Here is a 16,262-nt window from a genome sequence, read left to right on the forward strand (position 1 = left end):
CAGGAGAGGGAGGCGGGCAGAGAGGGGAAGACCAGCAGGAGCCGGAGGCAGAGAGGAGGAGGGGTGGGCAGGAAGGGGAGGTGGGCAGGAGAGGGGGTGCGGAGGAGCAGGAGGCGGGCAGAGACGGAGAGGCAGGCAGGAGGGGGAGGCGGGCAGGAGGGGAGATCGGCAGGAGGCGGAGGCCAGCACCCTGGGATGCTGTCTGCATGCACAGTGCTCTGAGTCCCCCGATCAAGGCAGCTCTGACTCAGTCTCCCCTTGGACAGGGAGGTGCTCCAGGCCACATGCAGACGGACTCTGGAGGTGGCAAGGACATCCCTCCTCTACCTCAGCAGCAGCCTGGGGACCGAGAGGTGGGTGTTCGCCTGCCCTGCTCTGTCTGCTCCTCACCCTTAATACCTCCAACAATGCACCTCTCCTCCCCAACCCGGGGCTCCTGCCTTCCCTGCCCTCCTAGGATAGAGGCACCCGCACCCTATCCCTTATCCCCACCTCACCAAATAACTGCAATGGCTCCCTCCAAACCCAGTCCCTCACCTGCAGGGGAAGGGGCCCATGGGGGCACAGACTCTCCAGGTACCAAGGTGGCCTCCCTATCCCAGGAAGGGGCTTGTGTCCTGCCAAGTCCTTCTCTGAATGACTTAGAATGCTCACCCTGTGCCAAGTGCCAGCAGAACTCTAGGGTGAGGACTCACACCCACGCACAGAACAAGATCCCGGTGGTCTTGTTCTCCACGCCTCATCTCCTGCTTTCTCTGACTCTTCAGCTTATCCTTGCCTTCCTTGGGTTCCCTGCCCCAATCCTTGGAACCTTACTCCCTCCACTCCCTTGTCTCGGGCTAATTAGTGGGGATGAGTTGGAAGTAGAGAGAGACTGGGGGGGAGGAAGTCAGGTGGAAGGGTCTGGAGATGGGGAATGTGGGAATACTTCATTGATCAGAGCATGATTGAGAAGTGGGCACAGCACCCCAGATCCTGGAAGGCACGAGGCCATGGTACGGGTGAGGGCGGGAGCTCTGCAGCCTAGGGATGCCACTGGTGGCGGGAGTCTTTGGGGACAGAGGATCAGAGACTGCACACATGCCTGAAGGCCCTCCTCCTCTCGCCACCCCCCAGCCCTTGTCTCCAGGGAGCTCCAGGGAGTTTCCCAGCTGTGGGCTAACTCATGCAGCCCCACGTGCCTCCTGCTTGGCAGCAGCAACACAGATGATGGGGCAGCTGGGAGGTGGAGGAGCAGGGAGGAGGAAGAGGACCATCTCCAGATAACAGGGATGGAGTCTCCATCCAGACTGAGCGCCTCTCAAACGGTGACAGAGAGTGGGGTTCAGTCAGCAGAACTGCGAGTGAATCTCCTTTGCGCAGAGCTCTGTCCAGGACACAGAGGGGGCTCCGGGTAGATGTGGCCTGCTGTCATTCAGAGAGGCCCATGCTTCCTGCGGAGCAGCTAGCCCTTCCTGGACATGTGAGGGCTGATGGGATTGTTGGGTAAGAGGAGACTTGAGATGGGTAGAGGCAACCATGGAGGCCTTCCTGAAAGATGAGGCTTTAAGGCCAGAAGGAAGGAGAATACCTCAGGCAGGAAGGTCTGTGCAGAGACAGAGAAGAAAAGGGCCCTGTTCAAGGAGAGTGAGGGGGTGCTGGGGAGGCTTACTGAAGCCACAGTCATGATGGTAGGTAGCCCAGAGCTAAGCCAGAGGCGGACAGAGGTGGGGTGAGGAGGGGAGGAAAGAATGCATAGAGGCCCTGGAGGGGTCCAGCCAGAGGGAGGTTGGACCCCAATAAAACAACCAGTAGGGAGCCATTGTAGATTCTTGACCTGGGAAGATGTATTTGGGAAAGCTTTTTGGGTGTCTGTCTGGACACTTGCCCTGGATGGACAGGGGCTGGGGGCGAGTGGCGCACTGGCCTAGGTCTGGCGTCCTGGCATCCTGGCGTCCAGTGGCTGTTGTTCCCCTGTTATGGCTCTGCAGCCTCCTCCAAGGCGGCCTCTGTGATATGTCTAGAGAGCTCGGGTCAGGCAAGTGCCTGCTTTGAAGCCTATTTCAGCCTCCCATCAAGGAGGAAGATGGGGAGCAAAAACAGTTGTGAGCAGGGAGCCAGAGGGCCAGGTGCAGCCTCTTCTCTTAGTCTGGGTGTGACTCCAGCGCATTGTCACCTTACCCTACCTGGGCCTCTGTGTCCTCATTTTCAAAATGAGAGGGTTGGATGATCTCTGCGGCCTCCCAGCTCCCACATGTTGCGAGCCCGTTCTTGCCTGAACATCCCCAGACCTGTAGATTCTCCTAAGGTCTGAAAACACCAGCTCCACCCGCAGTGGAACCAGGTGTTTTCATGAGCTGAATGTGACACTGGAGGAACCCAGCACCTCATGCCAAGCGGCCCACCTTTGCCCAACCTGGTGACTCGCTCCTCCCTGAGTGTGCTCCTCCTGCCTCAGGTTCCCCAGGACAGCTCCTCTGGCAGAGCAACCTCGCCTTTGTCCTAAAGCTTTCTGGCCCTCCTGGGCAGCTGCTGTCATCCGGAGGCACTGCTCAGGCAGCCAAGATGGGCTTTGGGAATCCTAGAGCTTCCCCCATCCCCACCAGCAGGCAAGACTTTCCAGGCAAGACTTCATCTCTGAGGTCCCTTTGGATCCCTATGAACACCTTATTAGGTCGCAGGAAGGAAATTTGTCTCCTCGTTTTATAGACGAAGAGCCTGAGGCCTGGAGAGCTAAAGGACTAACCCAAGGTCATGCAGATAGCAAATGTGACTGCCAGGACTAGGACTCGAACCCATGTCTCCTGACTCCCTGTGGAGATGGATTGGGTCCAGCCTCACCCTCTTCTGCCATCAAATACCCCAAACCTTCATCCATTTGTGCACTCAGTAATGCCTTCAACATCCATGCACTGACAGACTACTGTGTGCTGAACACATTGTTAGGCACTGGAGTCATACGAGGAGCAAAGCAACGGCATCCCTATCTTCAACGAGCCTGCAGTTCATTCCTGATTCTCTCTTTGCTCAGCTCCCCTTTCCTCCGCTACTTCTCCATTCCCAAGCCAAAGTACACAGGATACTTTTTTAAAATCATGATTATTACTAAAATGTATACACTAATGGTAGAAAGTGAGAAAACAGAAATAAGCAAAAATAAGAAAATTAAAATCCCGTATCCTACTATCTAGAGATAGGTTATCACACCTTAGAAGGACACGTCCTTCTAGATATTATTCTACTACGCGTAAACATTAACCAACATGAAATGATGGTGTATTTGCCGTTTTATAACGTGTTTTTGAGATCACGTGCACGGTCCCACCTTCTGTACTCATTAGAGTTTCCCCTTGAAGTTGTTTGTCTTGTCCTTCTTTCTCAGCATTTCCTGTAAACTGGGAAGTTTTAAAAAAATTTTTAGTATTTTATTTATTTTCATTTCTTTTTTTTTTCAAGGCAGGGTCTCACTATGTTGGCCAGGCTGGTCTTGAACTCCTGGCCTTAAGCGATCCTCCCACCTTGGCCTCCCAAAGTGCTGGGATTACTGGTGTGAGCCACCATGCCTGGCTTTTATTTTGTTTTTTATTTTATTTTATTTTATTTTTATTTGTGTAGAGACAGGGTCTCACTATGTTGCCCAGGCTGATCTCAAACTCCTGGCCTCAAGCAATCCTCCCACTTCTGTCTCCCAAAGTACTGGGATTACAGGCATGAACCACTGTGCCAGGCCTAAACTGGGAGTGCATAAGGCTAGATGGATTCCAGTTGAACATTTTTTGCTAGAATATATTATTGATGATGCCGGGCATTATATGTCGATATACCATTGGCTGGTGACAGCCTGATTCCTCTACTGTAACGTTACATTTTCCCTGTAGAAGAAAGAAGCAGAGTGGTGTGACCTTGTCACCGTGCAAATGCTCACCCCTTTATCATCCATCATTGCTTGTAACACTATGCCTCTGGTAACAATTTCACTGGGCAGCAAGATGATAATGTTCAAACTTCTGATACATCATTGCCTAGTAGTCTACAAAATATAGCTTTTCCCTCATCAGAAAGCTGTTGGTTATCAAGAAATACAGTTTCTACTGGACAGGAACTTAATTCTTTCCCTTTAGTTACAAAGTTTCCTGGTAAGGAGATCATTAACAGCAGCCTTGCATCACGGGCCCATGGATTTTCATAGACTCAAGGTGTTACAGTCTGTCTCAACCTTTATTCTTTGCAATACTCAACAATGTCACAACTTGGGTGAGTAGGACCCTCTTCAGGATGGTGCCTCTGTACCAAACACAAAACTCTCCAGAGACCCGGAGAGCCACCAAGGCTGTCCCACAGATGCTATGCCCAGCATGTGCCCACAGAGCTCTCTGCCTCCCACCTTGGCTGTTCCCAAGCCCCCAAATGTGGCCTTTCTCCTTGCCTCCCTCAAGGTCCAGCAACGTGGCTGGAACACCTGAGATCCAGGAACTGAAGGTGGCCGCAGAATTGAGGTCCAGGCTGCGGACTGTGAGTGAGGCTGGAGGGCAAGGGCTTAGCAGGATCAGAGCTGGGGGCCCATGGTCCAGCCAGCCTGCCCACCAGTGCCCAGGCTGAAGACCCCACGGAGGTCTGCCTTCTTGCCCCACAGCTAGCTGAGGTCCTCTCCAGATGCTCCCAAAATATCACGGAGACCCAGGAGAGCCTGAGCAGCCTGAGCCAGGAGCTGGTGAAGAGCCGGGATCAGGTACATGAGGACAGAAGGTCTGTGGGATTTTCCTTCTTTGTGGGGTGGGAGTGGGGGAGTGGGCAGCGCCAAAGGTCCAGTAGCCTTTAGCCTTTACAGACGTCAGCTTGCATTCCCCTTTCTCTTGGCAAGAGTGCTAGGGCCTGGGGGAGTGGAGGAGATCCAGCAATGAACAAGAACCCCCCGCCCTGCACTGCCCCAGACACCAGCCGGGAGGAGAAAATGATCTGGGGTCCTGCTCCCATCTGGGAGTTTGAGGAACGCCTTGGGAATCTTAGCAGGTGCAATAATTCTGAACAAAAGAAGACTTTAGTTCCCTTTCTCGTGTCAGGCCCTTGGGCAGATCCTCTCACGTACAGCATCTCGTTGAATCCTGAAAACAATAATGATGCTACGATAATGCCCTTTTTGTAGAAGCTCGATCAGTGAGGTTAACTTATCCCGAGTCACAGCCAGTAAATGACAAATGACAGAGGTGGCTTCAGGTCGGGTCTGTCTACCTCAAAAGCCTATGTTCTTGGCCTATGCCAGGCAGGGGTTTACAAGCTTTAAAGCACGACTCTCCCTTCTAACAGGCATAGAAATATCCCCTTCCCCCAGCCCCAGCTGACTGTGTGGAGCCGCTGCCTACCTTGCCGCCTCTGACCAGGGGGTGGGTAGTGCCCAGTGCGGACCTCCTCCCCATTCTCTTTGGTGCCTGCTGTAATCTGGGCCTATCCCCATCCATCATCCCATGCCCTCAGTTCTAAATTCAAACAGCTCTGAACGCCACAGGAGGTTTTCTTAACTGTTTTGGCCATAAAACCTGACCTAAACCAAATAAGGCTCTTTACAGACTTTATCCCACTTGGGGTGAATGTTCTTGTGGTTCTTTGGAGATGTGAATGTGTCTGATTAAGAGTTGATGCCCTGCTCAGGCCATTCCACAACACACTGTGTGGGCACCAAATTGCCTTTCCAATATCAGAAGACGATTCTGAATTCAGAGCCCATTTGGCCCCGAGCCTTTTGGATGAAGGCTGCAGATCTGAGGCCTGTCCTTTTGGATGAAGGCTGAGGATCGAGGCCCTGTCCTTTTGGATGAAGGCTGAGGATTGAGGCCCTGTCCTTTTGGATGAAGGCTGAGGATCGAAGCCCTGTCTTTTGGATGAAGACTGTGGATCTGAGGCCTCGCCCTTTTGGATGAAGTCTGCAGATCCCAGGCCCTGTCTTTTGGATGAAGGCTGCAGTTCTGAGGCCTGTCCTTTTGGATGAAGGCTGAGGATCGAGGCCCTGTCTTTTGGATGAAGGCTGAGGATCAAGGCCCTGTCCTTTTGGATGAAGGCTGAGGATCCCAGGCCCTGTCTTTTGGATGAAGGCTGAGGATCGAGGCTCCGTCCTTTTGCATGAAGGCTGTGGATCTCAGGCTGTCCTTTTGGATGAAGGCTGCAGTTCTGAGGCCCCATCCTTTTGGATGAAGGCTGTGGATCCCAGACCCTGTCTTTTGGATTAAGGCTGAGAATCGAGGCCCTGTCCATTTGGATGAAGGCTGTGGATCTAAGGCCTGTCCCAGCTACTTCGTCTTCCACCCACATGTTCCTGGCGGGGCAGGCTCCTTCGGCTGGCAGAGCCCTGGAACAAGCCCCTGCTCTGTTCAGAGTCCGGCTCCAGAAATAGCAGAGATGGGGTCACTTGGAGGTGCTGCAGGGAGGGAGTGGAGCTACATAGGCCTGAGGGTGAGGAAGAACTTTCCCCACACACTCGCGACTTCTCAGACAAAGTGTTTGTTTCCAGCCTGAAAAGGGGAAGGAAGAAATAATACTGACCTTCAACCCCGGACCGAGAAGGTCATCGGGAGATCATCTCCCCAGTTCCTCCACCTCCAGGCAGGACCAAGACCTGTTGATTCATTCTTGTTTTCAACAAGGATTACTGATTCATTATTTATGTTAAGTTTCTGCTGTGTGCCACGCGTTGGGTAAACCAAGAAACTATACTCTTCTGCCTTTTCCAGTTGACCAGAGAGAGATTTTAGCTCCCTTCCATCCCCAGCTGTCACTGCCAGACACGCTCTTAGGTTTCAGGGGCCTAGGCTTCTTCCCAGGGCCTAGTCTCACAACTTCTCATGTAGGAAAGGCCACGTTTCTGTTGCTTGTCCTGCTTGGCTTCCTGTCTCTCTTGTCTCCTACTTAACTCATGCTGTGAGTGCATGTGTGTGAGAGAGAGGAAGAATAAGCCATGAGAATGAGAGATGGCTGGCTGACTGTATGGGGTCTCAAATAAGCCTAGAGACAGTCACCTCCACTCCCAAATTGATCCCCCAAAACTGTGGCAGTGAGGCTCCTCCCCTATTCCACTGCCACCCTTCGCCTCCCTCCTCTTTGCTCTGTGCCGTTAGATTCTTCCAACACCTGGTCCCTGTCATCTGCCCACAGCATCCAGCAGATTCAGTGCTGTTTGGACAAGATGAACTTCATCTACAAACAGTTCAAGAAGTCTAGGATGAGGCCAGGTGAGCCCAGGGAGGGCAGATGTCCCTTCTCTCTCCTCTGTCTCCCTTCTTTCTTCCTTTTCTCTGGTGAGTCATTGCTACCAGTGGCCACTAACCTCCAGCTAAGTGGCCACTAACCTCCAGCTGGTGGTCTTGGAGGCCCACTAAGTGGATGGTTCTCTGCAGCTGCTCTAGGGCAGGGCCCCCGTCTGCAAGCTGCCTGCAGGCCAGTGGGGGACGTGAAACCTTTATATGCCTGCCTGTTGCCACATGAGAGATTTGGATCACATGGTTGGGGGATCCAGTGGGGGATCCACCAGGCTCCTAGAGCCTGGGTGCTCTAGGAGAGGTAGTCCTGGAAAGAGATCCCTCACCTTGGAAGAGCATTTTAAAGTATAAAATGTCACTATCCATTGTGTCCTTGGGGCACTGAGGTAGTCAGGTTTTCCAGAAAAGAGGGGATCAGGAGAAGTCCCGTTTTGAGTCTCTGGGTCAGGCATTTTGGCTGCATGATCCATTAATCCTCAGAAGGACGTTGTGGCAGGCGCGGCCCATTCACAGGCTCGGGGGTGGGAAGCTGCATGTCCAAAGTGACTGCCATTGTGGGGTAGTGCAAGGGGGGACCCAGGGAGGGCTGGTGAGGGGGTTGGAGGAAGCCTGCGGAGGCTCCAGTTGACACTTCTGGTTGGGGAACTAACACACCAGGAACCAAACCTTCCCCTCCCCTCCCAGGCCCCAAGCATTTCCTCATCTGTAGACTGAAGGTCTTGGGCTTGATTGCCAAATTATCTTCTGTCCTTGGGATTATCTAAAAACCGCTGTCCAGTAGAAATACAATGCCAGACACATATGTAATTCTAAGTTTTCTAGTAGCCGATTTTTAAAAAGTAGAAACAAGTGAAATTAATTTTAATGTGTTATTCAACCCAATATATCCAGTGTCATTTTAGCATGCAATCAATATAGACAAAATCACTAAAGAAATACCTTATATTCTTTTTGTGCTATCACATAAATACATAACTTATTTCCTTAGCAATTCTGTTTATATTGATTACATGCTAATATATATATTTGAGACAGGGCCGTTCTCTGTCACCCAGGCAGGAGTACAATAGCATGATCACTGCCCACTGTTGCCTCAACCTCCTGGGCTCAAGCCATCCTCCCACTTCAGCCTCCTGACTGGCTGGGACTACAGGATGCTTTTCCATCGCTTTGTTGTTTTATATTTCACATATATATATATATTTCATTTATAACACATCTCTGTTGGGAAACTAAATTTTATATATGTGTGTGTGTGGAGCTGGGTGCGGTGGCTCATGCCTGTAATCTCAGCACTTTGGAAAGCTGAAGCAGGAGGAACACTTGGGTCCAGGAGTTCAAGACCAGCCTGGGCAACATAGTAAGACCCCATCTCTACAAAAAGTAAACAGAATTAGCTGGCCATGGGCATGTGCCTGTAGTCCTAACTACTTGGGAGGCTGAGGTGGGAGGATCACCTGAGCCTGGGAGCTGGGAGTTGGAGGCTGCAATGAGCTGAGATCACACCACTGCAGCACTCCAGCCAGGGCGAGAGGGAAACCCTGTCTCAAACATCAACAACAATAACAAAACCTCTAGGCATCGTTACCTTCCCCATTTTATAGATGAGAAAACCAAGGCACAGAAAGGTTAAGCAGCCCAAGGAATCTAGGCCCAACTGCTTTTAACCATCCCATGTTACAGCCTCAAAGCAGTTTTACTTCTTTTGGTCTTTAAGAGTCCTTTATTAAAATTAAAAATGAACATCTAACTGTTAAAACCCAGCGTGTTGAAAGATACCATTTTTTAAAACGCCCAGTGGTCTTCAGGGCACTCTCGCTTGAACCTCATGGGACTCCCGTGTGGAACCTGTGATGGATGAGGAGACAGGCTCAGCGAAGTGAAATCACTCGCCTTCAGAGCCGCCTGCCAACGGGAGAAAGGGCTGAGGCTTGCCCTAGGTCTCTTGGACTGCACACATGCTCTCAGCTGGCCGAGTGCAGGGCGCAGGAGGGGGACTCTGCTATTGGAGGAGTGGGATGGGGAGGCCCACCAAGAGAACCTCCATCATCATTTCATCTTGTGGCTGCCGCCACCCTGGAGGCCCATTCCTACGGAGAGCAGGAGGGGGCAGCATATCCCTAGTACATGAGCCTTAGGGCCCTTCAGGAGGCAGCCAAGGCCGTGAAAGCTTCAGCCTTTGTGGCAAAAGTGGCTGGGCAGAGCGGGGAGGTAGAAGGTAGTGGCCTGGTTTCTCTAGCTCATTGCAGGCAGAGCCTGTGAACATTCAGGGATGGGACCATCCAGCTGCAGGCATCAGTCACTCTGGGAGGGTGCTGGATAAGGGGCTATGGCTGACTGAGCCTCCTTCCAAGCCCATTCATCCCCCACCTCCCACCCGAAGCATCCCCCACGTCCCCACCCTGGCCCTGCACTGCGGGCTGCCTTCCCCTGGGGCCCTCACACAACTTCCTCCGGGCTTCTTGAGGCCCCGGCTTTGTCCTAATCAGCTACTTGGGTGCTGGCTTCACTCCTTTGCGCTTCGTATTCTGCTGGGCCGTGAGTTCCCGTGAAGCAGCACGGGCTGGGCTGTCTTTGTCTTTGTAACTGTCTCCTGACCCTTGCTGCACTCTGTTTGGTTGACTGATTGAATAGGTGACATCTGTCCTGTCTGTTTTCTCCAGGGCTTGGCTACAATGAGGAACAGATTCACAAGCTGGATAAGTGAGTGGCCTGTCCGCCTGCAGGCGGGTGGGCAGGAGGGTGGGTGTCCTCGGGGCAGAGCGATCCTCAACGCCAGAGGAGAGGCCGTGAAGGGCCCTGCCCCGGGCTGCAGCTGAGCAGTTGGGGATAACAGGTTATCTGGGGCCAGGGGAGGGAGTGTGCATAGCTTAATTGGAGGGAGGCTTCTCAGATGCAACCCTGATGTAACTGGGTTTACTTCTGGTACGGACAAGACTGTTTGCAGGCTTTTTTTTTTTCTCTCTAGTCGTCCTCACTGAGGGATCACTTACCACTTCCTGCTTCTGCCTCTGCCTGAACCTTCCCTGCCTCCCCCTGCTCCTCTGTCTCCCATGTTTCCTGGACACACTCATGTCCAGGAGGCCCTCCGTGAGTTAATGGTTATCTGGGAACTCACTCCCCCAGTTCTACAAGCACCCCGACCCCCCGCACGCGGACACACACACCTTCTTTCCACGACTGCCTCACTTTCCCTTCCCTTTCCTGAGGACTAAGCTTGAGCACGTGTGTGTTCCCCGAGGACCCGCTGTGCGTCTCCCATGTCTCCCTGTGGATGTGGGTTTTGCTGGCCACCGCAGCCTTCACAATCCAAGTGTGTGACTGTCCTTCCTCCTTTCCCAGAGACATAGCCCTGCTGTGGTCGCAGGGCTTGGGCACGTACGACAAGGTGGTGACGGAGACTGAGGGATGGTGGGCTTGGGCACAGCGGTTCTGGCGGCCCATCTGTGCCTTTGTTCCCTGTCATTCCAGGATGAATTTCAGCCATTTAGCCAAAAGGCTCCTGCAGGTGTTCCAGGAGGAGTGCGTGCAGAAGTATCAAGCATCCCTAGTCACGCACGGCAAGAGGATGAGGTAACAGCCCTTCCTGAGCTCGTGGAGCCCAGGGCCTGGCCTGGCCCTTCTAGACTTCAGAGGACCCAGGGCTTTGTGGAGCCCTGAGGGAGAGGGAGGAGCGAGTGAAGGGGTGTGAGCAGATGCGTGGTTTTGTGTTCCTGGGTGGACCAGGCAGTCGGCTGGGAGATTTCTATAGCTTAGCTTATTTAATCCCACAACACCTGTCCGACACGGCAGATATCATCACCCTATTTCCTAGACGAGGAAGCTGAGGCTCTGAGAACAGGTCTCCTCTGCACCTCACATGGCTAGTAAGTGGCAGGCCCAAGACTCATATGTGGCTCTGTCTGCCTCTACCATCTGGGCTGTAAAATCAAATCAAATCTGGATTCTTTCTACCGTTCCACCTGGTTGTATTGAGAAATCTCCTTTAAGAGAACACTAGATCCCCCTGGGATAAGGACAGTGGCAGTGGCCCTTAAGGAGAATCCTCTGTCACACCATCCCCTTCAGGAGTTATGGGGATCCGCCTTCTCAGATCAGGCCCACTCTCCGTTCCCCCGCCTGTGTGAAAGTTGGCCCCTCCAGAGAAGAGAGGACAATTTCCCACGTGCTGCCACGTTCTGAGGCCTGTAGGACCTCACCTTGTTATGGGGCTGAGACCTGGGCACTCACCTGTCCTCATATCAGAATACCAATGACTGCTTCTCCTACTCCAACCCACCACACATTCTGGTGTAATGGCTCTGGAGCAGGGCTTGGATATCAGTGTAGTACAGCTTCTCCAGGTGATTCTAATGTGTGGCCAGGGCTGAGCACCAACCCCTGATTTCACGGCTCTGGGCCTCGGGGAAAATGTTCCTACTCCTTCTCTCCACTTAGAGACAGAAGAGAATTCACTCTGGAAATGAGAGTGTGGGGAGTTCCCCACACCGAGAGCCCTAGTGTGGGCTATCCTCTGCCTGTCTGCAGCCTGACTGGTGCCACACTCACCATAGCCGGCATGTGTCACCCAGCCCCAGCCACAAGCATGTTGTTGGTGCTCCCCACTGCGACTCTGGAGGGGCCCTCCCAGCCTCAGCCAGCTGTGTGCATCTGCATTATTACAGTGGGGCAGGCAAGCGTAGAGGGCACAGCTGGCAGGGCAGAAGCAGCGAGGGAGGCAAATACCCGGGACCCATCTGTGTCCATGTGCGGACCCGATGGCAGCTAGGCAAGTCCTGGTGAGTGGGCTGAGTCCTGCTCTAATTCTAAGTCTCTGTCTGTTCTCTTGAGGGTGGTGCATGAGACCAGGAACCACCTGCGCCTGGTCGGCTGTTCTGTGGCCGCCTGTAACACAGAAGCCCAGGGGGTCCAGGAGAGTCTCAGCAAGGTGGGCATGGCGGAGGAATTCTAGGTGCTCTGGGGATGCAGGCTGGGGCTCTTGTTACCCCTGTCTTCACCTCCTCAAGTACTCCCCTTACCCAGCTACACATAAGCTGGCTACTAAGTGCTGACTAAAGTATGGCTTCCTTGCAGATCCTGGAAGAGCTATCTCACCAGCTTCTTCAGGACCGAGCAAAGGGGGCTCAGGCCTCCCCACCTCCCATAGCTCCTTACCCCAGCCCTACACCAAAGGACCTGCTTCTCCAGTAAGTGCTGGGGAGAAAGGGGGTGTGTATCTGTGTGGAAGGGGGTTGTAGGGAGCATGCTGAGGTTAGACCTTGAGGGGTTTGGCCTCATGCCAGTCCTAAGAGGCAAGATTAAAGAGACTGGCTGGGCGCAGTAGCTCATGCCTGTAATCCCAGCACTTTGGGAGGCCAAGGTGGGCGGATCAACTTGAGGCCAGAAGTTCAAGACCAACCTGGCAAACATGGTGAAACACCATCTCTAGTAAAAATACAAAATTTAGCCAGGTGTGGTGGCATGCACCTGTAATCTCAGCTACTCGGGAGGCTGAGGCACAAGAATTGCTTGAATCCGGGAGGCAGAGGTTGCAGTCAGCCAAGATAGTGCCACTGCACTCCAGCCTGGGCAAGGGAGCAAGACTCCGTCTCAAATAAGCAAACAAAAAAGAATAAAGAGGCTTCTTTGGGGGAGCTGCAGAGGAGGGTGGGCCTCCCAGGAAAGGGGTCTGGGCAGGGCAACTTCTGGCCTCAGCCACTTCTCCTGCCTCTGCCTTGGGCAGCATGCAAGAGCTCTGCGAGGGAATGAAGCTGCTGGCGTCTGACCTCCTGGATAACAACCGCATCATTGAGCGGTAAGGAGCTTTCACCTTGTGTGGGTCAGGGCTGGGTCTTCAAGCTACCCTTGCCTGGGGCGGCGAAGAGTCCCCATGCCTTCCCATGCAGGTTTGATGACACGTGTCCATTTTCCAAGCAGCCCTGTTGAAGATTAGGCGTTTTCCACAAATAAGTTGACATCCTCAGGAGGTGTAGGATTCACTTATAGCCTTTAAAATGTGAGCCCCCATGCTGTCAGGGAGGTGGGGGCCTGGAGGTGTGGGGTTTGCGCCTGTGTCCAGCTCTGCACTCCATATGTACTCTGTGCCCAAGCTGCCCCAGACCGCCTCCTTCAATCACAGCCATCCTCAGGATAGGTGCTGTTTTCATCCCCATGTGCTACCCCAGGAAGCCACAGCACACACAGCTTAGGTACGATGTCCAAGGCCAGTGTTTCTCTAGCCTTGTGGGGCTCCTGTCCCTCTTGCCAATGCTCATGGGCCAGCCCGGGGCTGCAGGATCATCTCCTGATTCAACTCCCCTCCCCGGGGCACTGAGGGGTCGTGAGAGGTTGGTGTGGGAACGCAAGAGGGCTCCGACTCGAGATTGAGATTTTGTGTACCAGTAAAAGTTCTTTTTTCTTTTTTTTTTTTTTTGAGATGGAGTCTCACTTTGTCACCCAGGCTGGAGTGCAGTGGTACTGTGTCGGCTCACTGCAACCTCCATCTCCTGGGTTCAAGCAATTCTCCTGCCTCAGCCTCCCAAGTAGTTGGGATTACAGGCGCCCACCACCACACCCAGCTAATTTTTATATTTTTAGTAGAGATGGGGTTTCACTATGTTGGCCAGGCTGGTCTCGAACTCCTGGCCTCAGGTGATCCGCCTGCCTTGACCTCCCAAAGTACTGGGATTACAGACATGAGCCACCGCGCCTGGCTACGTACCAGTAAAAGTTCTAAAAGAAAACTCAAGACCAACAGAGTTACCAGCTGCTCACAAAACCAAGTAAGCACATTTGAAGTAAAAAAAAAAAAAAAAAAAAAAGCCCTGTCATCGAGTAATCCCACTTTATAAAACACATTTTATCACCAAAGAGAGATAACCCCAGGATAAAGGATGGTCCTTGCTTGCCCTGAAGGCCAGCAGCCCTGTTTATATACATGTACACACGTGCACGCATCTCCCACTCCTGCCTATCATCCTCGTGTCTGTCATTTTCCTGTCTGGGAACCAACGGCAGGGTAGAGTCAGCAGAGATTCCTACAGGATTTCAATCCTGACCCTGCTTCTTACCAACTGCGTGATCCCGGGAGGTGTGTTCAGCTTTGTGCTTCAGTTCCCTCCCCTGTGAGACAGGAGTAATAATTTCTACCTCATGGTATTAACATAGGGATTAAATAAAATGAGGTATGCGAGGTGCTTGGGGGTAGGGGCTGTGGAAGGAAGGGCTCACTAAATGTTACTTCTTCCCCAGAGGCCACTCCAGTCTGACACTAGGATTGGGGCCAGGAGGTAGGGAAACCAGGAGCAGAGCTTGTGGTTTGTCCCCAGAGTTTCAGAGGGTCCTTGGGTAAGGGAGGAGTCTCCTGCCTGTCCTGTTCCAGCAAGAGAACTCGTCCTCTTAAACACCCACAAAGAGGACATTTGACAGCTTCTTGGAAGGATTTTCCAAAACAGCCCTCTTGGTCAGGAAGTTCTAATTTTAGTGACAACATAAATTGCTCTTGCTGTGATATGTGATCTATTTGCAGATAGCTCAAAACTTTATTTTAGTGAATTTTCACTTCCTTATTCAGAGCTATAGCCAAAGAGCCAAATGAACCAGTTTAAACTCCTTTCTCCTCCTCCTAAACCTTGGCTGCACATTGGAATCACCAGGGGATCTTTTAAAAGTACAGACGCCTGGGTCTTGCCCCAGAGACTCTGGGTGCAGCTTGTGGTTAGGATTTGTATAAGCTTTCCAAGTGATTCCAACATATAGTCAGAGGTGAGAGCCAGTGGGTTCTTGTCAGGGAGTGAGGCTGCTACAAGAGGAGAGCTGAGGACTTGAATGGCTCAGTGTTCTTGAAAGCTAATTGTGCTGGGCCCTGGAGTGTGGTCTGCAGGCCTCTCCAACAGGTGGGCACTGCTAGCCTGTACCTTTTCTTGTAGGCTAAATAGAGTCCCAGCAGCTCCTGATGTCTGAGCTCCATGGGGCGCATGAGGCATCCTGAAGCATTAGAATGATTCCAACACTGCTCTCCTGCACCGTGAGATCAACCCAGGGCAAGATCCCATCCCATCACATCAGCCTACCTCCCTCCTGGCTGCTGGCCGGGATGTCGCCAGCATTACCTTCCACTGCCTTTCTCCTTGGGAAGCAGCACAGCTGAGCCTGGGCACCAGGCCACCTCTGTTGGGACCCACAGGAAAGAGTGTGGCAGCCACTGCCTGGGCTGACCTTTCCATCTTCTCCAGGCTCAGGTACTGCTCCTCCGTGACCCTGGCTGGGCTGTGGGGAGAAGAGGCTTCCATATGCCCTCCCACTCCCTCTGGTTTACAGGACTTCACTCCCTAGCCAACAGGAGAGGCGGCCTCCTGGGGTTTCCCCAGCGCACTAGGTCAAACGACCTCATCACAGTCTTCCTTCCTCTTCAAGCATTTCATGTTGAACACAGCTCTCTCTGCTCCCATGTGATTTCTAAGGGCCACCACTCTCAGCCCCAGGCAATGTAGAGCCTCCTGTTCTTTCTATGCTTGGTCTGACTGAGCCTAAAGTTGAGAAAATGGGTGGCCAAGGCCAGTACCAGTGTCTTGGGGCCCCTTTGCCTCTCCCTCACTCTCTGAGGCTCCGGCTAGTCCTGGGACATGCAGCCAGGCCTGTGAGTCTGGGCAGGTCCAAGGCCTGCACCTTCAAGAAGTGGAATAAATGTGGCCTTCATTTCTGTTTCTGGTGGCTCTCCCTGGGCTGTGTCTGTGAGGCAGGGAAGGCTCTCAGCTGGGTGTGCTTGGCAACCAAGTCGGGTCTGGGCGGGGATCTGTGAGAAGTGCTGGGAAATAGGGGTGGGAATCGGTCATGTCCTGATTTCTGCCTTTCCCCTAAATGGGCCCTAATTTCAAGGAAGAACCCAAGGGGTGCCTTCCCATTCCTTGCATTCTCTTGCCCCCCATCATTTGGAAAGCTATGCGAAGGGGCTGGAACTTAGGGAGAAAGGTATTCTTTTTTTTTTTTCTTCAAACCCACCATCTAAGTGGCTACTGTTTTTTTCCCATCTCCATCACTGTTCAAAACCTAGGCTAT

General features: G+C 52.7%; 1 protein-coding gene across 1 annotated transcript in view; it reads left to right on the forward strand.

Annotated features, from left to right (window-relative positions):
- The window catches only part of IKBKE (inhibitor of kappa light polypeptide gene enhancer in B-cells, kinase epsilon), a 23,755-nt gene extending 7,843 nt beyond the window's left edge, over positions 1-15,912 (forward strand). Inside the window, exons 11-20 of the mRNA XM_011938680.1 lie at positions 267-353; positions 4,416-4,491; positions 4,613-4,725; positions 7,123-7,199; positions 9,890-9,929; positions 10,698-10,799; positions 12,057-12,153; positions 12,300-12,412; positions 12,949-13,020; positions 15,134-15,912. Of these exons, the coding sequence (XP_011794070.1) occupies positions 267-353; positions 4,416-4,491; positions 4,613-4,725; positions 7,123-7,199; positions 9,890-9,929; positions 10,698-10,799; positions 12,057-12,153; positions 12,300-12,412; positions 12,949-13,020; positions 15,134-15,167 (811 nt within the window). The 3' untranslated portion in view covers positions 15,168-15,912. The remainder of the gene's footprint in view (positions 1-266; positions 354-4,415; positions 4,492-4,612; positions 4,726-7,122; positions 7,200-9,889; positions 9,930-10,697; positions 10,800-12,056; positions 12,154-12,299; positions 12,413-12,948; positions 13,021-15,133) is intronic.
- The last annotated feature ends 350 nt before the right edge of the window (positions 15,913-16,262 follow it).

This window comes from Colobus angolensis, unplaced genomic scaffold (genome assembly GCF_000951035.1).
Source record: "Colobus angolensis palliatus isolate OR3802 unplaced genomic scaffold, Cang.pa_1.0 Scaffold100, whole genome shotgun sequence".
Lineage (NCBI taxonomy): Eukaryota > Metazoa > Chordata > Mammalia > Primates > Cercopithecidae > Colobus > Colobus angolensis.